Raw genomic sequence first — 25,945 nt, forward strand, 5'->3', positions numbered from 1 at the left:
TTGTAGTGTTCTAGCCTTTATCTTTTTTTAAGTGTGTGAATCATTGAAACATCATTGACTATTTATAGGCATGACCAAGGACCCCTCCACTTTATTAACAAACCATAACAATCTTCATTAGTTCCTCCATTAATAACAATAAAATGCTTATTATGACTATTATTATGTAACAACTCTTCATTATCATGCAATTAACTATAATAATAGATAATCAAATCAATTCATAATATATGAGTCATAAAATATTTTCCAACATATATGTCATGTTTATTTGAATGATCACCTTGGGTTGGTGTTGAGTACGGATGGCTGATGCACTTTGTTAAGAAAATTTAATTTTAATTGGACAGGAATGTATTTTGATGCAGATATACCATGATGACAATGTAGATGCAAACGTCTATTTAAAATTTGATAAGCTTTTTTTTCAAAAAAAAAAAAAACCCCTCCTGATTTTTTATATGGAAATCTTTGTACGTTGGCTATATGGATGAGAAATTTCATTAAGGAGGAAATAGCTTGTTAAAATGAGGAAAACATCTGTCAACGATGTCTTTTCATTGCGGAGGATATCTTCTCTGGCCCCTGGCTGCAGTTTTTCTCTTTTCTGTCTAATTTAAAGATTATGATTCTATTAAAAAAATAAAAACAAAGTTTTTTCTTTATCAACAAATGTTAATTTTGTTAGACATGTAAGTTGGCTGAATTCGAACATGTGATCTCTCCCTCTTTCCTTCTTCCTTCATCCTTTCCCGGAAAAGAAAACTTGATTGATTTGGTTGTATCAGTTAACTTGGTTTGAACTCATGCAATCGATTTAGGACTTAAGGTCACAGTAATAACTTCACTTTGGTCTCATTTTGATAGTGGAGTAATTTGTGTTGAGTTATTAGTGCAACTTGTATGTACTATCAGTTAATTTGCGCCTCCTACTTATGTATACTATTTCGGTCCTATCACTATGAGATCTTCAACACATTTCTAACTTGACTTTTTTTCTCTCTTTTCATAGAATTACCTTGCTATAATAACATCAAACTGATTCATGGTAGAACGGTTTTTTTGAAATAAGTTTTATGGCTGCATATGCCTTATATTATATGGTTAGATAATGAAGTTATCTGGCATTAATAAACGTATGTTATCAGTGGGACACAGAATTCAAATTTCAAACCCCCCATACAAACTTTATACAGCGGAAGCAAAACCAAAAAGAGAGGAAGAAAATTGCTCCACACTCACACACATAGGCAGCAAAGGAGAGGAAGAGGAATACTTCAACACTTTCTTGATTCTGAATTGACTCACTGATACAGGTACATGTTATAGCGCTAACCCTTTTTTAGGGAATTGTTTCTAACAAAATAATATGGAAGTTATCCTTCAATATTTGTTCAGTGACGAATATTTTTCTGGCGGTGCAGTATTTTTTCTATTGGGGATGAGTGGATTTACAATATCTCACAAACCTTGCTCATCCAACTGAACTAGATCCCTTGATAGTAAAACTTTCATGTCTTGATTTAATATTTTAACAATGTACATCAAACTGTTCTAATTCCATATAACGTCGTTATTTTTTTAAAGACTAGTACTGGAACCAATTGAGCTACACGAGCTCATTGGCCTTACATTTTTATCTCTTCCATTTTATCCAAAGTTCAATTTCTCAGATTGCGCAGAGTTAATGTGCATTTCTTTCATTTTTCAGGAAATTGTGAGGAAGTTAGTTAGTTGGGCTGAGATTGATCTAGTCACTTGGAAAACATTGGACTCTTAAAATTAAAGGGTCAGGGTCTCTTGAATATTTTCAACTTTCAATATGCAGGATCTTAGTAGAAGAAATTAAGTATATTTTCAATTTTCAATGTGTGCAGGATCTTACTCGAAGCAATGCTCTGTATGGACATCCCATAGAGGGCCCCTCAGGACCAGGGTAAATTTGACAGCATCATGGTGCTAGTTGATCCTTAAAAAACTCAATAACCTAACACTGTGAAATAAAAAAAATAACAGCCTAGGTGAAAGACTTCTCTAGTCACACTAACCTATATCTTGCCAAATCCGGTTTCTAAATCGGAAGAAGATTATGATTTTGAAAAAGGAATTATAATTAGAGAAATTCTAGCAACATTCTTCACCTGCCACCCTTGCAATAATAAGTGACTAACACCAAAATCTCAAATCCCTTTGTATCAAAATTTGCAATAAATAAAAAACACTACACATCATTTGCATCTTGCAACCCACGCTCAAAATCGAAACAGAATTATAACTTTATTCCATTTAGTATTCTGAAATTACACAAATAAAAGCAGAACAGTACATTCTGCATCAATAAATAGTAATAATTAATAATTGATACATACCAAAAATCTCAATCCAAAACCAAACAAATAGTAACAAGTTAAGTACATATTAGTACCAATCCCAAATCCTAAGTGCACAAGATGACCCTCATGAGAGCAAGAGAGAAGCAAGCCATAGAGAAGAAGAACAAAGAAACAAAGTCCCTGGAAGACCACTTCCTAACCTCTTTGTTCTCCACCCTCAAACTCTTGGCCCTCCTCAACGCATCAACCTCCTTCAGCAAATCAAACTCCAACCCTTTCTTCTTCAACTCCTCCACGCACTTCCCCAGCAACCCTTTGTCCTCCTTCTCCCGCTGCAGCATCTTCTCCACGTGGGCCTCCACGTCGCTCTTGTAACGCAAGGCCCATATTAGGCCCAGCGAGAATAACAGAGAGCACAGCGAAGGGACCCACGATCTGTGACAGGAAGAGGGTGACGAGGAGTTGAAGAGGAGCATGAGGGTGGTGGAGTGGAAGAGGAAGAAGAAGATGTAGAGGGTGGTGATCTCTTTGCGGGTTGAATCTATTTGGGTCTCTTTCAACGCTATGCGGCTGTTAATGAGTTCTTCCTCCTTCAGCCATTGCTTCAGGAGGAGCTTGTGGGTGGGTGTTTCTGCGATTTGGTGAAGTGGATGCATCTGCTTCCACTCCATGATCGATGATCTTGTTGAGTTGTTCTGTTGTTCTTCGCTGTTGTTGGCCATTCGGAGCGTTGCAGAGAGAGAGAGAGAGAGAGAGAGAAAGGTTGGATTCAGAGTCCGAGAGAGGAATAGTTATATATAACGGTGTGTTGGTGTGGTTTTTTGACTTTGTGCAACCAACGGTCGAATTTCGCGAATTCCCAGAAATACCCCCCTTTACGGTTTTATAAATCTGCCATGGTTCCATTTTTCTAATATTTAAAACGAGACAAAGATGACTTGAAACTTACGCTCCAATTTTTTTTTTCTTTTTCATATATTATTTAAAAAGAAAGGTCTATCTTTATTTATAATTTATAAATTAAGCTAATACAAGAAGAATAACTATACTGATTCAATTTACTCAAAAGACATCATTATACTGTAAAATTAGGTGCTTTTGCTTATATTTGAATTTGGAGAGAACATCAATTTTATTCATGCCTTGAAATCATAAAAAGAATTTTTAAACTTAATTTTGTTCATAAAATGAAGAAATTGAGTTCAGAATATATAGAACCATGAAAGGGAATGATTAAATTTAGACGATTCAATATAAATTAATAACATATATTCCATTCAAGCCAAATTTACAATGTAAACAATATATAAAATATAGATAGATAATGCATTTATTACACTCAAATCAAATTTACAAATATATGTATAGATAAAGTGGTGATGATTATCCAAATTCATAAGACCGGCCTCTAGTAGCTTGTAACCCAACTCCATGCCATGCTCCATTCTGGAAATGACAAGATTTCAGATTTTTCCTCTTCCGCTTTTGTTCCCTTTGACCTGTAGCTGAAATACACTTCCCATGCAGATGCAGTTATCTTTTGTTTTGTATATATGCGTATGCGTCTTCTAGTATTTTCTCTTTTACGTTTTTATACAACAGCTTCTGCAATCAAAACTTCGCCTCAAGAAGAATGGAGGAGTATGGAGCTATATTGTACGTGTTTCCTACGCTAGGGACACCATCAAGGACAAAGTCATCCGGTGATTTGAGATTAGTGTCCGCCTGCATATGCGTCCAGAATTCAAATTAAATGTTATATAGAAAAAATCGTAAGGAACGTTCCATACAATTTCATTAGTTTAAAGAGACAGAGGGTGATACTTCAGGGACCAAATTGATGGTTTATTCTCATGTATAAAAAATTACTTTTTCTGTGTTTGATATCCAAGGTATCCCTTTGGATGTAATGCTAATCCCCTTCGGACATGAAACACTATGGTTAGACTCAAATGGTGCCCAAACCTTTGTCTTCCCCTGGGAACCAAGTTTGCTCCTCAGCTTTTAATGGGTATAAGTGGTGCTCTCTGTCTACGCATTGTAATTATGTATGCAAGTGAAAAGAAGGTGTTTTTGGATATGCCCCGAGAATCAAAAAACTTACCACACGGAACCAGTTTCTCTTTTTTGGAGGTGTGGGCAGCAGAACTTTGACAAAGTAATCGTGAGAATTAAATGCCACATAGATATCTCCCCCGCTCCTGTCATGAAGCCTGCAAGCACATGTGCAAACACAAGCACAAAGGGGAAAGCAAGTGCAGTCAAGTCAGTCTCAGTTAACTCCGATAACGAGCAATACACATTCTCTTCTTAAAAATGTTTTAAAAGCAAAAAAAAAAAAAGAAACTCCGTTTTTCCATTATATTAAGCATTACGCATAAAGTACATTCCAATACGAAGATGATATCCCAAGGTAGTGTTGAGGAGCCCCGTTGTGTGAAAGCATTACTAAAAATACAAATGACTTTTCTATCTCAAGTCTCAATTTAACATACGCATATATTCTTACGTGAATGCAAGAAATTTGCTGTCAGGATTCTCCCAATTGTCCTCATGCCATGTTATGTCGTTCTGCAAAATATAAACTGTTGCATCAGCATAAATGGAATTGTATGTTTGTTTTAATATAAATACAGCGATGTTTACCATATTATCTTACTAAAATGTGAAGCAAAAGATATTACCGTGTTGAGAAAATTTTCACGACTGAATACTTCATGTGCATGCCGGTACTTTATCACCTTTGAGAAAAACCTGAAGTGATCGCTCTTCCGTGCATCCAACTATTTAGCCGGAAGACAGATAATGCGTTAAGAAATAGTCTATAGTAGGAAGCGGTCAAAAGGGATGTTAATATGTTATAAACTTGCCTGATCCCACAAAAAATTATTAATGGCAGTATCATGCCCATAACTATTGTTATTTCCATAGCGAGTATGGCCATATTCATCCCCCATTAGCATCATTGGTGTACCCTGGCCATTCATTACAAAATATTAAATCGTTATTCTGGTTTCAGTGGTAGCATAATGCAAAACAAATGAAAATCCATATATTTGTGACTTCTAGTTTTCTTTAAAAAGAAAAAATAATTAAGACATAGTAATATAGTATAAACATCTAGGGTGTGTTTGGTAAAGTGGAAAGAAATAAAATGAAATAGAAATGAGGAAATATTTGAATTAAAGTAGTGTGGTGGAGTTGAGGGACCCACACTAATTTTTTAAACTTTCCCTTCCTTTCCAATCCATTTCAACACTACCAAACACAGGCCTAAACTGCATGTATAGTTCTATAAACAAATGTTAATGCAAATATCTCCCCTTCAAGTTTGACCCTTGCACATAGCTGTGGTTTTAACTTTAAATTTGTTAATTATCTCACTTTCAATATATAGCCAGTAGCAACTACCAACCATTAAGGGGGTGTTTGTCACAAGAGAAAGTTTTAGTTTCCTGGGAATCTAAAGTTGGGAAACAAAGATTCCCGGGCATAAAAAAAATTCCTTGTACCAAGCACCCCCTAAGAGGTGAAGAGAAGTGTGGAAAACGGATCAATTGAGTATATAATTTGATTAAAACTTGATTTAACAAGTGTATTCCTATATTACTGTTGTGATTGAGCAACTTCATTTCAAATGAAGTTTCTACAAATGCAGTTTTTATTTCAAGTTATTTGCCTTTGTCATATGTTGAAACTTCAAAAAACACGTTAATTGCCAAATTGAAACCATATGGGGTTATTTGTTAAAGAGCCCAAGTTGAAGATAATTTTCGTATTAACCCAAAAAATGCTGCAAAGACAAATTAGCCAAAATTTGATAAATGCAACCAGGAAAAGACAGTGTTTGGATTCCAAACAAAATTCTCTGCTAACAAACAAATGAAGCATGCCAAAATGTAATCCAATTATGTACCTGAGATATCATTAATGCCAAATGGAAGTTTTTCATTTGCCGTGATCGCAAAGCTCTTATACTAGCATCATCAGTTTCCCCTGACAAACAAATACAGATAAATAACAATTTTCAGTAAAAGGAAAATAAATTTCAATCTCTTCCGAACAAAGAAACATTGGTAAAGGTCATAATTGAATTTGTGGCTAGTTACTTTCGAAAGTTGAACATAGACATAACATTGTAAAGTCCACATTCCCAAAAAAGCAAATCCACATTGCTAAACAAGCACAGCTAAACAGTAGACATCAAATAAAGCATTGCAATTTGGAAATTACCTTCGAAACCACAATTCCAACTGAAATTATCATTGCTTCCGTCTTTTCCACCTTCCCCATTGGCTTTATTGTGCTACAAAACCAAGAACCAACAAAGATACTAGGTTTTGATGAGCAATAACAAATTGAAGAAACGAATTAAGAAGAGGTACCTTGAAATTGTATGAAACAAGATCACGCAAGGTAAATCCGTCATGTGCAATAACAAAGTTAATACTATGATATGGCCAACGGTTGTTCACCTGTAAGATAAACAAACGAAGGCAGGAAGTGATCATTATAGGATTTTCCATATAGCAGAGTATAAAAATTCATGAAATTAAGGTAAAAATCAGCTACAATATATTTTAGATCAATAATTTCAATACAATAACTTAGTGGGACTGATACAGCATAAAAAGGGCATGAATGGTCTAATATTTATGAATGGGTTCTAGAAAGATCTGATTGATCCTTATATTTATGAAGAAATTAGGAAATGCGAGAAAATTCAACCTTATATTATATATATATGCTAGATGTGAAGGATAAAATGCTGTGACTTGAGTTGAGAATGATTTACAGTAGTTTAATCTAATATTCTAGCACCAAAAGTTCAATTTCATACTTTTTAGAGCATAAAGCCATTCTCAGGTTTCTTACTTCACAGCTTAAGCTTTGGCAGAGTTGGTCTTCAACTTGATATCAAACCCATAAAGTTAACAAACATATAAATGTATAAGCAGCTTACTCTGTAAAGATCAGAAGACCCAGCAACACGAGTTGCAAAGCTCCCCTTCACACCAGAATCACCCTAGGACATGTTTTCAAAATGAAACAACACAGAAGGAAAAAATCAAATAAGTCACAAATCAAATCATAGCATATCACAAAGCCCGTCAGTTTTTCCATCTGAATTTCTTACTCCCCAAACAACATAATTTTGACAGGAGACAGTTTAATACCATTTCATTTTACTAGCGTGCCAGCTACCTTTTTAAAAGCAAACAACAAAAGAAGGGAAAAATCAAAATAAGTCACAATCAGATCATAGCATATTACAAAACCCGTCAGTTTTTCCACCTTAATTTCTTACTCCAAACATGATATTGATAGGAGACAGTTGATTAAAGATTTCTATTTCCTTTTACTAGCATGCCGGCAACCTTATGCAAATTATACTACTTAACAAACCACAAGAGAGGTCAGACAATCAGGATCAAATGATCAATTTAAATTAAGTATTTTGTTACTCTTAGTCTCTTAGAATTACCTTAATAAATTTCCGTACATCATCACGATATTTCCCATTCCATTCAGCCCACCTACATCAAAAACAAACCATTAATGAAGAAAACAGGCTTTCTATTTTTAAAGATATATTAACTTCTCCACGGAAGAACTAGTTTCCAGTAATTATGCGGAGATAATGTCCTTGAAATCATCTTATCAGCATTAAAAATAAAATCATATTGGTGCAGTTCAGATGTTGACCATTGGCAAAACATAGACCACATGTCGTTGGAGTGACCATTTCATGCTGAGGAGCTAAAAACAATGCCACAACCTTAAGTAATTTAACGACAAAATTAAAGTAACTCGTGTTGATTTTTATGCCATACAATTTGTGGTGTGCTTTCACACATAATCTCACTGCAAAGTTGCGCGTGATGAAGTCGCAACCACAAAAAACAAATAATGGAAAATATCATGATAGCAAGCCACTGAAATAAAAAAAATTAAACTAGTAACCTATACACTATCAAAATCACAAAGATCATGAAGCTTGCATTGGTGAAATTGTTTGCTTTTTGACCAGGCAGAAAGCTCATCAACATATGGCGCAACTTTACCGCTACACCAGGGCTCAATATTATTCATAAAATAATAATATTCACTTAAAAAATAAGAAACGATAATAACAAAAATATTACCGATCCCAATTTGGAAAACTCCCAACAAGATAGAGACCTCCACAGTCCCAAGGCTCTGCAATAATTTTACATCTTGATAATACTGCATCTTTAGCAATTGCCTGCAAAGTACATAAAAATTAGTTGACTAAAACATTAAAATTTATAAATTCTCAATTTTCTAGTTGAGGGAGAAAATTACTACTCGATTGTTGTCTTCAAATCTATAAAGTGTAGGTGTGTTTAAAACTAATCAACTTAGATAAAACCAAATCAACCAAAACAGATCAAAAACCAAATTAACTCAAATTCAGGTTCTAATTGGCTCTAAATTTTTATTTAGTTGCTCAGCTCCTTTTGGCTTGCAATTTCTAACTAGGATAGCCTTGAATTTCCATCTGATGCGAAGGTCTTCAAGGTTTGGAGGGTTATAAGAAGAAAAGGTGCCCTGGAATTGTGTTTAGCCGGTTAATGTCTGGAAGGAGCAAAAAGCCAGATTTTTTATTTAGCATTTTCTTCCAGTATCTCTTTTGTATGAAAGGCTTGTTTTCAAATCCTTTAATTGGTTTCAGGCTTTGAGCTCATGAGTAATTGAAATTAGTTATGTCACCACTATTTATCCATCTGTTTAACTAAAGCTCTGCATGCCTCCACCACCCCAATCCCAGTACCATTGTGAATAGGTAAAGCTGCAAATTTTCAGATACTTAAGTTGCTCAAGCTCTCCCTGTAATGAATGCTTGGAATGTTATTAGCAACCTGTGATAAAATTTGGAATCTCATTTATTTATTTATTTAGACTACGGAAAGCTGTAGGAATTCTAGATGTCTTAAGCCCATTAAACTAGAGACTTAAATTGACTGTTTATAGTTTGTATTTGTTCAGTCCAACACAATATACAGGTCTAGTTTTATTAACATCCTATGATAAAATTTGGATTCTAATTTATTTATTTCTTTAAGCTACTAAAAGCTGTTTGAACTATTCTTTACATGTCCAAAACCCATTAAACCGGAGGCTTAAATCAAGTGCTTTCAGTTTGGATTTATTCATTTTGACATAATATATAGGTCTAGTTCTACTAGCCCCAAAGTAAAACTAATTACATCAGTCCAGAGCTAAAAGTCATGGACAGTTGGACACTAATAGAGGAAGTGCAATGAAAATCTAAAATGTCTAGAAGTTTTAGAGTGTTGCATTATGTCTGACATGAATGTCCAACTCATTTCTGGCAGTAGTTTCGGATTGTTTGTGATCTCAAATGGCTGAACTAACAGATAAGAACAATACCAAGTGTCTTAGAAAATTACAACTGAACTCATTAAATATAGCTTGTGCATATTAATTATTTACCCTAATAAGCGGGGGGGCATTAATGGGGGAGCCATCAATTCCTCGACAAAGGACACTTGCAAGATCAAATCGAAATCCATCCACATGATATTCGGTGACCCTACAATAAAGTAAAAATGTTATTAAAATAACAAAATAGTGCTTCAAAAATTAGGAACTTAAAAGAAAATTATGGCTTAAGTTGGTTTGGAAATATTAGTACTTCCAATGCTAAAAGACGAGTCCTTTCATTTCAAAAAATTAATAGCAATAGTCAGACATTACTTCGTGCAAATTGCAAACAAGCCAACATTTATTGATTACTGAGTATAAAAGAATCACAGAAAAAGGGGGAGAACATACATAAATCTTGACAATATGGAGAGCTTCATGAACATGTGTCAGTTTAAGAAACCAGAAAACTAAATTATGATGTATTAATTCTATGAGATACAAATGAACATGAAGAAGCTGGTATTCAATGAATTCAAATTTGTATGAAATAAATCGAGATATATCAAGGCATATACAATTCAGAATCATAAAAATAACATTTTATATAAGTAGCCCATACCAGTGTCTTAGGCTGTCAAGAATTAGTTCCATGACCACAGGATGGTTACAATTCAATGTATTTCCTGCAGATAAACATTCCCTCCCAGTCAGAAGACTTTAAACATTGATATCTCTTAATTTTCAAAATAGTCACAGAAATAAAGTACTGCATATTAAATGTTCTCAGAGACAAAAAAAGCACAGCTCCACATACTGCTACTGTATGTTGTGAAAAATAAGAAATAGTTTGCAAGTTGTTCATGAAATTTAAGAGCACCCTGGTGTTGCACAAGAGAAGGTTCCATTGAAACGTAACAAGGAAACACATACTACATAGCTTCAGGTCTCTTGACTCTCAGGGGAAGTGAAGATATATCCTGACACTTTGAGCATTAACAAAAGTAGTCCAACAATTTGGTTAGATTGTCGTTCCTTTCATGTTGATTTCTTTCCATTACAACTGTGGATTCTGGAGTTTGCAACCTGCATGCTTAGCAGGCTTGGCCAGACATGCCTAGCTTTGGGATCAACACACTTCAGTCCAAGCCAAACATTGGGCCAAGACCATTTTATAGGCAAGCCTAGGCTTGATATAGGCTAACCCAAAAGCCTAACCCATTTCTATATTTACACAACTTTGTAAATACTTATGATCTCTTTTCTCTTCATTTTTTTTTTCTTAGCCTTTGTTCCTCGCGTCAATTTTCTCTCAAAATAATTATTTCTGTAAGAGCAGACATAATAAAAATGTGAGTACTAGGATTTAGGATGAAAATACCCTTGTCTAAAAAAACAATAACTAATTTGAAATGGATCAGTTCTTTTGCTCTGTATTTTCTTTAAAAAAAAATCCTCAGTTGCAATTTGCACCAAATTTTCCCTTGTGCAAGTGCAATTTGTAAGGGTTTATTCCTGGACTATTCACAGCCTTAGGCCCAAGCCTGACCCTTAGCAAGGGCCTGAAGAAAACTTGGATTTAGGTAACTTGGACAGGGACAACATTACATGCTACCTATTACAGCTGTCTGGCTATTCATGTGCTATTGTTGTTCCTACTGCCAAGTATTTTGTTGCCTACTTGTCCATGTTACACCAATGTACCATATCATATGAATGGCGCTTGTTTTGTTTGCAAAAAAGTTCTTTAAATTTATGGTTGGCAAATTTTCTACCCAGTAAGGGAGAGCGAGTCACAACACATGTATATACAGTATCAAATTAATATAGAAAACCCACAAAGTTAATAAATATATTCAATAGTATAACTTAACAATAAGTGTATGCAGTTGTAATTTTATAACTTAAAAGAATAAAGATGCAAGGATAGTATCTCAATGGTTAGACCCAAAATATAAAATTACCACAGCCAGAGAAGTTCAACAATTGCCCATTATTGTCCATCATGTAATAAACCTGTAGAAATGAATGAAGTTTTCATAAAGGCAAATCATTTTTCAACATTCCATACAACTAACATCACAGAAAAAAATTGTTAGTGGATGGAAGAACACAAAGCTAAATATTTCCAAAATTCTAATGACAAACAAACAACTTGAGAGAGAAACTCACTAGGATTTTTTTTAATTGTTGTAGAATTATGAAATGAGAGAAAGTTGGCATTATTGAAATTACCTTATTATCTATGCCACGAAATGAAGTAGTGTAAGGAAAGGCATCATCAGCCTCATTAGTATGATTGTAGACAACATCCAAAATAACCTGCATATGGATAAGATTTATTGAAAGAGCCAAGAGGTATATAATACTTTACATAAAATAAGACAAAACTGGGAAATTACAATGTAAAGCATACTTCCACTCCAAAGTTGCACTAGGGAAATATTAACATTACTACCTCTATACCAGCAGAATGTAACGCTTTAACCATTTGCTTGAACTCTCGGGAAGCATTAACTGATCCTCCACCAGCACTAGCATAACGACTCATAGGAGCAAAAAAATTTATTGTTGAATAACCCCATGTATTAATCTTGGAAAACAAAAATACAACCATCAGTGTCATATAATACCACTTAGTAACCTAAAGTTACATACTCTGATCTCTTCAATCATTAAAGAAAAATACATACCACAACCATACTTGGTGTTTTAAGATTTGCACATTAACTCTGAAAATGAAAATATTGTTGTTCTTCCCGTATGTATTCAGTTATCAAGCACTAAGTTTCTTCAGAATTCATGTGTAAACAGAAGGACAGAAGTCCTTTACTTTTATTTATTTATTGGGAATACACAGTGCATAAGGAAGAGCTTCCATAAGAAACTTTGACACAAAAAACAAAGCATAATGCTTTTCTAGTTTACCATGTGATCTCTGGGATTTGGAAACCTCTGGAATTCCAACTCGTCAAACTCAAAGACAGGCAGCAACTCTACTGCATTGATACCAAGCTCTAGAAGGTGTGGAATCTAATAGGCAAGCAATAAAATAAGTTTAAATAATAAGTATGAAGCATATAGTAATAAATAAACAGCTATATTTCATAAAATTGAAGATGGTGTGTAGCCACTAAAGCATTGCATACAGCCTCCTTTTCTGTGATACCTAATGGAAACATAATTTTGTGGGAAAAGCTTTTTAGTATTAAGACTTTCTTTCTTCTAGTTGTATCTGACAAGATTATTGCAAAATATCATTTCCAGCTAACTAACAAGAACATACAAAGCTTCTTTTGAACATATGGCAGTAACACAATATCTAAGAACTACTAGATTTATGAACTTCACATGTACTTTACCATAGAACAAATTGAACACAAAAATATCATGTGCCAACCAACAGAATGAAATTTGATAGCAATGACTATGAGTCTCATCACAATTCTGTGCAACATGAAGAAAATGACTTTTTTCTCATCTTCTATAGAAGGTTTAAAACCACTCAAGGATCCCAGTCATTTTATTTTTTTTTGGAAGGCAAAAATATATATATATATATATATATATTAAAAGTAGAATACCAGTACCAGCAGTACCGGGAAAGAGATTACAAAGCACATAAGTGCTGCCCTCCAAAAAGCCCATCCTAAATACAAGCAAGAAAGCCCAGACAGCCTAACCAAAGGAATTCGATATATTGGAAGACCAATGATTGAGACTACAGGTGAAATCTTTTTCTTTAGCCTTCATCCAGGACCAAACTAAAAAGATAGCATGGTCCATGACTTTATAGGGATCAAAAGGTTTTCCTTGGAAGATCAGTTGGTTCCTATGTTGCCATATAGAGCTAGTTAAGGCAATCCACCACCCACATCTTGTATCATGATTCATAGATTCCCCAAATCCTTCACAGAATTGAATGAAATGGCACTTAGGAGTGATTGGAAGGGGTCCTACGACCCTGATCCAACTCATGGCTTCCCACCACAAACCTCTAGTCAAAGTACAGTTGAAAAATAAGTGACCCACATCCTCCTGAACACTTCCACACAAGGGGCAGATGACTTCCTGCATACTGATATTTCTTCTCAGAAGATTGGCCCTGGTGGGAAGTCTATTTTTAAGAAGCCTCCAACAAAACATCACTGCCCGAGGGGGGATTTTCAGCTTCCAAATTATCTTATAAATGTTCTCATCTACACTTGTTGTACTGGGGCTAATGCACAATCTATAAGCTGATTTAGTAGTATATTGGCCATGGGGTTCAGCCAACCACAGCATAGAGTCTTTGATATGTTGCTGTATAGGGACAGAACTGATTTCTTCCATAAACTGCACAGCTAAATCACTTTCATGATCAAATAAGTTCCTTCTCCATCTAAGATTCCATTCCCAGCTACCATGATTAAATTCTCCCATATTTGAGATGAGAGAATTTTGCTGCCTACTAATCAGAAAAAGCTGATTATATTTCTGTTCAAGGGTATAATCTTCCCCAAGCCACTTGTCTGTCCAGAATTTGATTGTTTCCCCACATCCCACCTTCCAAGTCAATTGGTGCTTGAAGATATTGTGATCTGGCTGGTGAAATATCTTTCTAAGGTCCCTCCACCAATGAGAAAATCCCCTCTTATCTGTATCATGCTGGAACTCAGGCCATCCGCCATATTTGGAGATTAGAACTCTTACCCAAAGCTGCTGCTGACCAGATGCAAAAGCCCATATCCATCTACCCATCAAGGCTACATTGAACTTCGAAATATCCTTTATACCCAATCCCTCCTCATTCTTGGGCAGACAGATATCAGCCCATTTCACCCAAGGAATTTTATTATGAGTATTGTCTCCTCCCCACAGAAATTTCCTTTGTAAGGAAATTATTTTTTGGACTATCCTTTGGGGAATCCTGAAAAAGGAAAGAAGATAGATTGGAAGAGCATTGAGAACAGAATTAATAAGTGTGACCTTCCCCCCCATGGATATATCTTTCTGGGTCCATTTGGATAGTTTTGCTTTGAATTTAGTAATGAGAGGCTCCCAAACCATCAGACTGGAAGGATTGGCACCAATGGGAATGCCTAAATAGTGAAAGGGGTAATTCATTTGACTGCAGTTCAAGATATTAGCTGCTGCCAAACCCCAGTTAACTCCACCTCCTATGATCCCGAATTGACTTTTAGCAAAGTTAATCTTCAAGCCGGAAGCCAATTCAAAGCCTCTAAGCAAGGCCTTTATAACATGAACATTCTGCCAATCAACCTCACCCGCAAAAACAGTATCATCAGCATACTGCAGAATATTAACAGGTTCTCTCTTCTTTCCAACTAGATAGCTTCTATAAAGATTTTTGTGAACTGCTTCCCTCATCATACCAGTGAGACCTTCCCCAATTATATTGAAGAGCAAGGGGGCTAAAGGATCTCCTTGCCTCAAGCCTCTTGAGGGGTTGAACTCCTTAGATGGGCTACCATTAATCAAAATTGATATGGTTGCTGAATGTAGGCAAGCTGAAATCCATCTTCTCCATTTTTGGCAGAAACCCAATCTAAGCAACATATAATCCAAGAAGGACCAAGACACTGAGTCATAGGCCTTTTCAAAATCCACCTTGAAGATCATTGCTGACTTCTTGCTTCTCATTGCTTCCTCCACCACCTCATTAAGAATCAGGATCCCATGAAGTATATGTCTTCCTTTAATGAAAGCTGACTGTCTTTCATCAATGAGTTCATCCATAACAGACCTTAATCTATTAGATAAAAGCTTAGCTATGACTTTATACATGCAGCCTATCAAGGATATGGGTCTGTAATCATTTAGGGACTGTGGGTGAGACTTTTTGGGAATTAAAGCCACAAAGGAAGCATTGGAGCCTCTAGGAAAGCTTTCATGAGCATAGAACTCATCCACGAATCTTCTAAACTCAGGATTCATCACATCCCAGAATTCCTTAATAAAATTAAAGTTAAGGCCATCAGGCCCAGGACACTTATCTCCTCCACAACTCCACACTGCTTGTTTGATCTCTTGGTCAGAGAATGGGACAGTCAGCTGTTCTCTTTGCCTCTGAGAAATAGATTTGAAGTGAACTCCATCCAAGGTAGGTCTAGAATGCATCTGCTCAGTGAATCTATTATGGAAGAAGTTGGCAGCTTCATATTTCACTGCATCAGGTTGCTGGATCCACTCCCCATTTATAAATATACCTGGAATATTATTATAAGCTCTCCTGAAATTCATGTATTTGTGAAAGTAAGCAGTGTTGTAGTCCCCCTCCTTCAGCCATCTGGCCCTAGATTTTTGTCTCAATAAAGATTCAAAAGCATTAGAGGCATTCCATAACTCCTGCTGAAGTAAAGTTCTGTCCTTAATCTCTTGATCAGTCAAATTTCGATGAGCAACTAGATCCTCCACTTCATTTAGCTTCTGCTGAATATTAAGGACCTTCTTAGGATTAATATTTCCCTCTGCTTTGCTCCACTGTTTTATAGCAGCTCTTAAGTTCTTCAACTTATTTTTAAGGGCGATACCCCCCCAACCCCCCTGCTGGTCCTTTTTCCAGACCTCCCTCACCATTTTTTGGTACCCCTTTTGCTGCAGCCACCAGTCAAACACCCTAAAGGACTTTGGGCCCCAGTCCACCATGTTAGTTTGCAATATAGACGGGCAATGATCAGAGAGGTTCCTTTGAAGGACAGTTTGGCAGCTCTCAGGCCAAAGAGATATCCAATTCTGAGAGACCAAGAATCTATCAAGCCTGCTTTTCACACAGCCATTAGGCCTAATCCAAGTAAAACTATTCCCAGAACATTTAATTTCCTGAAGCTCCATATCATCAATCCACTGATTAAAGGCTGCAATGTCATAAGGATCTGCCCTTCTTTGAGATAAGCTGATTCTTTCTTGGGAACTCCTAATGCTATTGAAGTCCCCAAGGAAACACCACATTCCACTAGGATTAGAAGCCTTCAGCTGCCTCAACTCATCCCATAAAGCTTTCTTCCCAACCAGATCACAAGGAGCATAGACATTGACAAATATCAACTTCTGATTATTACTACAACATGTGCCTTCAAGCATTAAGAAGCTTCTACCTTTTACCTTCCTTTCTACCACAAAGGTGGAGTTATTCCACATACATAAAAGGCCACCAGCAGCCTGCACAGATGGAACAAAATCCCAATGACCAGTGGAGTCTCCCCAAATGGCCTGGCAAATACTTTTATTAAAGTTCTCCCTCTTGGTTTCTTGGAGGCAGACAAGATCCACTTTTTGCTGTACAATGAGCCTTCTAACAGCAGCCCACTTGACTCCCCTCCCCAAGCCTCTAGAATTATAAGATAGAATTATCATAATTGCTGAGATTTAATTCCCTTCTCTGCTGCCATCGAATCATCTTTATTCTCCATATCCAGCAGCAGCCCCATAACCTTGCTATCTTCTTCCTCATAAGACAAGCCCATTTCCTTCAGGATGTCACATTGCAGCTTTATAGGGTCCTCGTATACAGAAAACAGAGGGTGACCTTTAGAAGCTGGGTTGGAGTCCACTATAGGTTCCTCAGTCTACTGGGCCTTGGTATTACTTCTCATCATCTCCTTTGATTTGTCACTCTGCTGGGCCTTGGGATTACTTCTCAACACCTCCTTTCTTCTCACATAGACCTTTGTGGCAGAGGGAGTTGGGCCACATATCTGTTGGCCCATTTCCTCAGGTAGCTTGTTTAAATTTTGACCATAGTCAGCACAATTCCTTCTGGGATACGTGGAATTCAAAATGGAATTGTGAGGCAGAGATTCCTTAAGAGGCAAAGCTTTTTCGAACTCCCCCTGTTTAGCTTTGGTTGTCAGGCCCGAAATTTCCCCATGGGTGTTAACCCACTGTCCTTCGACTGCATGGCAGTCTAAATTGGGGATTTTTTCTATAAGGTTAGTCTCCTGCATAGCTTTTTCGACAGAAGCATTTAAAGCTAGTCCATTTCCGGAAATATGGCCGTTGGGGTTTTCCAACACATTCTCCAGATGAGGACAATGTTGACTTTGAGCTCTGTCAACCTGGGATTGGGCCACTTCATCTCTGATTATGGCGGACCGGTCCATAACGCTTCGACCAAGGGATTGAACCCAGTGGTCTCTACGAGCATTGGACGATGGGAGCATGGACCTGTGGTCAGGGAAGCCGCCGACGGGGTCGTCGGAAACGTCGCCGGAGAACTCATCGCAGAAGGTGGCCCCTGGGATGTCGTCACCCGCCGTTACAGGGGTGTTTGGCTGGGTCGAGAAAGGGGAAGGGGGGAACCACAGGTCACTTCGATTTTGCTTCTTCACTATTCCCAGACTAGGCGCATCCTCCGCGACGTGAAGAACATACTGTGCTCCATCAATGGTGGCCGGCACCGTCGCCTGAAACAGAGGTCCCATCTTCGTCCGCAACAGAATGCGCGCCACGTCCATCCTCGTCCTATCCTCCACAAAGTCATCCACTTCCACCACCTCACCGAACTCCATTAACACCTTCGCCATGGATTCCACGTCCCATACCGTCAGAGGAAGGCCCCATAAGAGCACCCACGTGAGTCTGTGAGTGGGACGTATTTCCGGAGACCATTTCTGGAGCTCCGAGAGAGGAGTGGATCCATTATCCATCTCTTGTTGTATGAGACGAGCAGCGCTGGAGTCGTCCATGTTAGGGAAGAGAACCCAGTCGTCAACCCAGTAACAAGGATTAACGTTATCATCCACCACCCATTTCAACTCCTCCTCCACCCTTTCAAACATGGCTCTGTTCTTCAATCTTCCTACCCAGGACTTGTAAAGCCACTCATACTTCTCCTTATTCGAGCTCAAGGTCACTGGCCGATAGTTATCCCTTACAGCGCGATGAACACCCTCCCCCATATACTTGGTTCTCGTGTGGCCAGGTTGGAGCTCCTTAACTACCTCTGCATATGAACGAGGACCTCCTTTTTTAACACTGGTTGTCTTGTCCACCTGAGCATCTTTGTGCACCTGTTGATCAGCCTCCATACGACGAGTAGCATTTCCGTATACGTGCGTGCAAGGCACCTTCCCCCTGTCAAACTTCGGTCTATTGACGAACACCTTCTGGCCATCTATAAAAATGTTATTATCCAGACATCTTTCTAACCCCTGTTCATCCATCACCTCTTTGAACCTAACAAAACCGAACCTATGGCCAAGTTTGTTTTTGGTTCGGGGAATGAAAACCTCCCATACCTTCCCCCATTTCTGGAAAATCTGCCACATATCTTTCTCCATTATCCCTTCAGGGAATCTGGAGAAATAGAAGGTCGTAACGTCAGCCTTATTTCTCCATGTCATCTGCTTCTCTTTCCTTTGGTAGCTGTTCCCTTGCTTTCTACCTCTACTATCCTCCACTTTGTTTTTCCTCTTGCGTGATACTATTACCCAGTCTCCATGATTAGAGTTATCGTTATTCGGTTCCTCCATCCTTGCATTCCAGCGTTTTGCACTTCTTCCATTGATGCCATTCCAATTGGTCCTTCGATTATTCAACGTACGCCACCCATGATCAACTCTTTGCTCCGCCTTTCTCTCTCGATGTGATCGGACTCTCTCTCTCGGTCTACCCACTCTCTCACTCCTCCACTCTCTCTCCTTCACATTCTGAAGGAGCTCTCTCTGACTATGTCTTGCTTTGTCTCTCTCACTCTCTCTCACGCTGTCTCTCTCACTCTCTCTCACTCTGTCTCTCTCTCTCGCTCTCATTCTCTCTCGCTCTTCCTTAAACATGATCCCAGTCATTTTTAACATGCAAATATTTTGCATACACAGTGTATTAAGATTTGTTGTGTCAATGTCATGCATTGTTATGAGATATCAAAGAAAGATTCAATAAGCCCAATATAACTCTCTTTGGAAAGTCTATCCTATTCCTATCCTTCAGATTTGAGAGCTATATATCCCTGCCAAAGTAAGATTCAAGAGACTTAAACTTCCCTACTAACCGTTTTTAGACTCCTGTAACATTAAAATCAGTTCCCTTCTAGTGGTGGGGGAAGGAGATAACTTCCATTACTTTTGACAAAAAGGCAATATGTTATTCAATCAAGGGTTTCGAAACTGCTACAGAACTTCAACATCCCACTATTCAAATCCCCATCTTTGTCAGTATAACATTATTTTCTCATTTGTCTATATTTTAATGGTTGAACTGCTGTTGGACCCAAAGTGAAACTTTCTTCGATCCATTTCATAAACACAAGGAAATGTAACTTTCAGAAACTTATACTCATGAATCAAAGTGATGCATCAGATTTGTCTTAATTATAATTTATAACACACATATTACCTTTTCAATCACACCGAGGTAGCTGCCACGAATGTTGCTATCCAAACCACTAGATTCATCACTTGTAAATGCACGGACATTCATCTCATATATAACAAGATCTTTCTGTATTTGCAGCCACAAAAATGATGAAAATGGAAGCATACATCAGACTTCATTCACCCAGAAACATATTCTCAGTCAAATGAAGACTAGACATCAGGTGTAATAGCATACAAAGCAAAGGCAGAATCTAGCCATAGACATAGCACAAATCAGCTTGTAAGAAGCCTTGATGATCTAGGGAAGATATTGTAATAAATATCACTTACAAGCAATAACAGCCAATTGTGCAGGAAAAAATACCTCAGAAATATTTGGAAGCTTGTAATTTTCTCCCCAGTCGAAAGGCAAGCTGTCAAAATCATATGTGCCGAGAAACTTAGACAACTTCAAGCTAATATCCCCAAAATATCTTCGACCTTCGACTAGTTTTGCATAAGGATCAACAAGCACAATGCTGCTGTCAAATCGATGCCCCTTACCCCGGTCTCCAGGTCCATCTATGCGATATCCATACAGAACATTGCTACGTGGAAGATCCTACACATTGAAAATATACTTAAAAGCTACTACAAAGACCGCGTTTAGATAAGCTATTCTGGGGGGAGCTTCTTTTGGTTTCTGATAGCACTGGGTCATGACAGAGAAGAAAATAAAGAAAATAGATAAAGTGATAGAAATGTGTATTATCTCCAGTACCAGTGTACAACTCTTTGGTAATAGAACTAGAGATAAATTACAGTAGTACCCGGGGTATTCAAGAGACCCTAACCTCTCCCCACTCTAAGAGTCCAACCCTTTCCAAAAGACAAGATAAATCTCCCTCAACCCCTCTTCTTATTTATGAGCATCATACCTTATTTCTTAAACTTCTAGGAGCTTTTGAAAAGAAAAAAATATTCCCCCACCCCCCAAAAAAATGAAAGAAACACGGACTAACTTTGCAAAATCTGAACAATTGAACTTTGATAAAATGGAAGAAATAAAAATGTCAACCAATGAGCTTGTAGTGCAATTGGTTCCAGTACTAGTCTTTAAAAAAAAATAATGGCATTATCAGCGATATGTACTAAGTAAAATAAGAACAGTTTGACGTACATTTATTTATTTATGCCAGACAACTTCATTATTTATCCTATAGGCTATAAGTATAAACAACCATAATTTTTTTTCTTTCAAAAAACTGTTATACCTTGAATCAGTTTGATGTTATTATAGCAAGGTAATTCTCATTATAAAAAATTAAAAAAAAAAGTCAAGAAGGAAGTGCGCCCCATTGCATGAAGAAATATTAATTAACATTTCATAATCACTGCACGAATTCCATAAATTTAAGATCAACCAAGTTAACTGACACAACAAGAAATCAATCAAGTTTCCTATGAGGGTATTGGCAGACTTTTCTTAACAGAAACAGAATCTTTATTAGACAGATAAGAGGAGAAATGCAACAAGGGGGCAGAGAAGATATCCTTTACTATGAAAGATATTGTTGACAGATGTTTTCCTCTTTCAACAGGCTATTTCCTCCTTAATGCAAACTTTCATCCATATAGCCAATGTACACATATTTCCATTTAAAAAAATCAGGAGGGAGTAAGTAAAAAGCTTATCAAATTTAAAATAGATTTCAACTACATAGTCATCATGGTATATCTGCACCAAATTTAATATATACAGTCCAATTATATTTAAAACTTTTAACAAAGTGCATCACCATTCAACACTAAAGCAAATCACGTGCAATATCAGTGCAAGGTAATCTTTAAAATAAACATGCCATATAGTTCCCACCATACTGACTAATATTTTTTAGAAGAGTGTAGGTAAAATAAAGTTAATACTCGCCTGCTCAATGAGATATTTCTGACACAAGATTAGCAAGCTGGAAGATATTGCATAGATGTATGCAAATTTTATACTCAAATACTCAGAAAATTGTTATTTATCTAAACAATTTGGAAAGCTACTCTGGTAATTGTGCAGGTGTTGTATTTTTAAAGCTGTTACAGAACCTATAACAACAATGTCAACTGAAAGACCAAGGCAAGGCCAAAGTCTAGGCAACCTAATAGAAGGTACCTCAATACATATGTGCCAAATGTCCCCAGTTTTGTTCAAATCAGGATCCAAAACCATTTCTATCATGCCACCATCCAATGCGTCAATACTTCCCCTAAGTGTGGAAAACAAAAAGGAAACCGATATTTTTATGGTTATATCGATTTAAAAAAACTAGAGTCAGAGCATAACGTTTAATGGCTGGATAATTCAGGCAATATTGCAGTCAAGAAAATATATCTTATCAAGACAAAGTGCATTATGTTGCAAAATCACTTTGCACCTCATCCAAAAAAACCAACATATAGTCAAGCCACAGAAGAGAACTCCAAATAATTGAAGCTATATTGGATGCAAAAGATAAATTGGTCTTAAAAATGGCCAGAAGGTATGAAGTATGGAAGGATTAACTACAAATTATGGAACATTGGAAAGATGTAGCAGTCTGCATCCTCTTCAAAATTTCATCAGGACCTTAAATGACACAGAAAATCCTGCAAAATTGACTTACACAACATGGGGTGGGGTGGGGTGAGGGGGCTAAAGCTTTAATTTGACTGAGAACAAGAAAGATTGAACTGTAGGCCATTTTGTCAATCAGATTAACTAAAAGCATAAGTTAATAAGTAAGGGCCAATGAATGGTTATTATAAATATATAACCTTAATACCAAGCTACAATAAAAACTGATAATGTACTTACACAGTTACACTTCCCCAGCATGAATAATATCCTAAGTTTTTTAGAATTTATTTAAGTTGCTCCAGTGCCATGAGGCCATGCCAAAAGAAATCCAATTAATATAACAATGTTAGAAACTGAATACTCATGACAAGAATGCTTACATGTGGCTAAAATAAAATTAAACAAAATACAAATATATATCTTTTTAATTCCATGAAATATTTTAAAGTTTGAACTAATCTAATGTTACATAAAGAATATCTAAATTTACCTCTCAGGAAGTACTAAACAAAGTGTGACAGCTGTTGCATGTTGTGAAAAAATAGCAAAATTCATGCAATTGTCAACTTCTGATACTCCCAATGGAAATGCCTGGCCTGGAAAAACTTTCCATGATGGTCTGCTCTCTATCACCTTGGAGGTTTCTTCCTGGAATTGCAAACAGTAAGACGTCACAACTTACAAGATGCATAGGTTAGAGTATTTGATACATTGACAGGCTTCAACAGCAGATATGCGATGGGGCACTTAACAAAGTTGAAGAGCGATAGGGTGTAAAGATACGCAAGAATGTAGCAGCAGAGTTATGTCAAAAAAGTCAATGTAAATTTGCAGCATAGTTGAAATATAATGACATTTAATTGCATCGATTTCATCCCACTATTTGCTTTTAAGACTAAAATTTGAACTTTAAAGGTCATCCTAGAAGTAATGAGAGACTAACTTCAAAATTCAGAAAGGTTTCATATCCGTGAACCTTGCTCTCTTTTTTTTTTATTTCACATGGACAGATCGCAGATTTGCATTCAATATCTAGTTGCATTACCAATTCCAGTCATTCTACAATCATGCTCTCTGTTACTCAGAACCAGAGTTTTCGTCTTAAGGCCAAAGACGCACGTAACATAAAATGACATATATACCTCAAGAACCCCTTCTTGAGCACGACCACCATAAACAGTGGTTGTCCTATGCCTGGCGCGGTCCATTGTCTGACCTATGCCAAAATTTTCGATCAAAATTTACAACAGCTATGAGAAACCACTCGAAGTACTTGAGTGCATTATGATTAAGTTACGTACCTCGCTAAAAACTCCAAGTTCATTGTTCGATTTGCTTCCCGATGCTTGCTTCATAAACCTCAACGACCTAATGGGCAATAATAGAACCAAATGTCAATTCGCGAAACCAATTGCGCTTGCTAATAACCTAATATGCTTGAGAATAACAACCAGTGGATGCAAATTTGAAAGTGAAGTACCTCACGTCACGGGCGGACGAATTTCCGGCAAACGAAGAACGGCCGGCGCTGTTTCCGGCGGAAGAAACCGGAGGGAAGAGTGTGGACTGAGTGGCGATTTTGGAAGCGTAAAGTAATGGGTGATGGAGCATTGTGAAAGCAAGATTGGAGGGTTGAGGTGATGATGTGAATGAATGAGATTGAGCTTATGATTTGTAGAGAAGCAATGCGAAAATCATGGCTGACTCGTGAATGCTAGTTTGGGAATAGAGAAGAGAACGTGACAGTGGACTCGAGTCCGGTGTACCTGCATTCTTTTCCCCCATAAAATATCTCACTGTCACTCATCATATCTCATGTGATTTTTTTTATAAATTTAATATAAAAAAATTAGGATAAATCCCTAAAAAGATTTTGTTGACATATGAGTCTTAAAAGATTAAAAATTAATTTTTTATCCTGTCTAACCAGTACTTTAAGGTAATATTTTTGCTGACATGAAAAGGTGATAGATTTAATTTGTCATAAAATGATGAACTATTTTATCATTTTTTAATATTGTTTCAAATAATTTACAACAATTTGTCTCTCTCTATAGACAATTAAAAAAAATATTGTTTTCCTCCCTTTCTCCCACTTAGACAGGGGAAGATGGGAACATTAAGGACCAAAATGTGACCTTTAACAAGCCAAACTAACGACAAAAAGAATTTGTCGATATTTTTATACATTTATGAACAAAAAAATAGTTTTTCATTTTTTAGACTCATGTAAATGAAATACACATTTAAAGACTGAATTGAGTATTTATCTAAAAAATTATGTTGAATACCTAATGCTGGAATTATGTAAAATAATTTAACCTTCTGAAAAAGCATTTTCATAAGGTTAAAAAAATCAGTTAATTCCATAAAAACATTTTTAGAATGTTGTTACGTTTTACACCTCTCTTGTGTCCTCAACTTCATTGGTGCCTTCTTCCCAGCACCAGAGTCATCCACGATGTTGTTGGATGGCTGGTTGGGTGGAGGTGCGACGCGGTGGTGTTGGGTGACTGGGTAAAGGAATATTGTTGTCTGTTCGGTTATTTTTGGAGGTGCAAGAAGCAAAAAGGGGGTGTAAGAAGAAATTACTTATTTTTGTTTGAAGATTGAAATCAATGAAATTTTTTGTTTTAATTTAATGTTTACTTAACTTTGATGGCATTCCTAAAAAAAAAATACTTTGATAATTCTATCTTGGCTCCTTTAAAAAACAAAATATATTACTATTCGAGTAAATTCTATGATGCACAAGCCTTTAAGTTATGCACCATCCGTTTTATTTTTTTCTTTGTTAAACTAGCACATTACCCTTGACTCTACAGAGTTGCACATGTGGTATAAAATGTTTTATATGACAAATCTAAAACCAACTAAATATGATAAGACAGTTTTGTTATAAGAATATAGAATAATAATAATAATAATAATAATAATAATAATAATAATAATAATAATAATAATAATAATAGAGTTGGTAGTTTCCACAAAAACACATAAGTTATTTGTTTTTTTCTAAAATAAATTTGAATTATAGCAAATGGATGAAATATATATATATAGTGAAGAAAATATATTGATAAAGGGCTTCTAGTGCATCAAATTCCCCTGATTTATACCAAAACAAATCCTTGTTATTCAGTCAAAATTCAAAATTGTTATGTTACATGAAAATTTACATTAGAGTCAAGAATTAGATAACTAAATTAGTCATATATAAGTTGACATTGTTTGCAATGTACAAAAAATAATTGATAGACTAACCTTAAGTTTTCAAACACTTCTTAAAAATCACATTT

General features: G+C 36.5%; 2 protein-coding genes across 4 annotated transcripts; both read right to left on the minus strand.

The window, feature by feature from the left end:
* Positions 1–2,255: 2,255 nt before the first annotated feature.
* Positions 2,256–3,111, minus strand: LOC114409256. Its single transcript, XM_028372648.1, has one exon. It carries the CDS (start codon positions 3,053–3,055, stop codon positions 2,438–2,440), a length of 618 nt encoding a protein of 205 aa, XP_028228449.1. The 5' UTR covers positions 3,056–3,111; the 3' UTR covers positions 2,256–2,437.
* A 436-nt stretch (positions 3,112–3,547) lies between these two features.
* LOC114409257 (isoamylase 3, chloroplastic-like) lies at positions 3,548–24,443 on the minus strand. 3 transcript variants are annotated; one of them, XM_028372650.1, is made up of 24 exons: positions 24,127–24,443; positions 23,948–24,014; positions 23,789–23,857; positions 23,137–23,294; positions 22,203–22,296; positions 20,424–20,660; positions 20,079–20,183; positions 12,672–12,776; positions 12,202–12,336; positions 11,979–12,065; positions 11,708–11,759; positions 10,366–10,429; positions 9,813–9,912; positions 8,480–8,580; positions 7,819–7,870; positions 7,297–7,359; positions 6,719–6,808; positions 6,567–6,639; positions 6,250–6,329; positions 5,204–5,308; positions 5,018–5,116; positions 4,843–4,904; positions 4,438–4,546; positions 3,548–4,058 (listed from the first exon to the last, which is right to left on the minus strand). In XM_028372650.1, the coding sequence occupies exons 1-24, from the start codon at positions 24,255–24,257 to the stop codon at positions 3,945–3,947; spliced, it is 2,352 nt and encodes a 783-aa protein (XP_028228451.1). In that variant the 5' UTR covers positions 24,258–24,443; the 3' UTR covers positions 3,548–3,944. The 3 variants fall into 3 exon arrangements, with proteins under 3 accessions (XP_028228451.1, XP_028228453.1, XP_028228452.1); XM_028372652.1 differs by having other exon boundaries at positions 23,789–23,862; positions 24,127–24,174; XM_028372651.1 differs by lacking the exon at positions 23,789–23,857.
* Between the last annotated feature and the right edge of the window lie 1,502 nt (positions 24,444–25,945).

Source organism: Glycine soja, chromosome 4 (genome assembly GCF_004193775.1).
Source record: "Glycine soja cultivar W05 chromosome 4, ASM419377v2, whole genome shotgun sequence".
Taxonomy (NCBI): Eukaryota; Viridiplantae; Streptophyta; class Magnoliopsida; order Fabales; family Fabaceae; genus Glycine; species Glycine soja.

Coding starts and splice junctions, on each gene's coding strand:
- LOC114409256 (XM_028372648.1), bottom strand. CDS start 3,055: ATGGCCAACAACAGCGAAGAACAACAGAACAACTCAACAAGATCATCG.
- LOC114409257 (XM_028372650.1), bottom strand. CDS start 24,257: ATGCTCCATCACCCATTACTTTACGCTTCCAAAATCGCCACTCAGTCC. Junction 24,015..24,126: donor TCGTCCGCCCGTGACGTGAG/GTACTTCACTTT, acceptor ATTGCCCATTAG/GTCGTTGAGGTTTATGAAGC. Junction 8,581..9,812: donor ATGCCCCCCCGCTTATTAGG/GTAAATAATTAA, acceptor TGTACTTTGCAG/GCAATTGCTAAAGATGCAGT.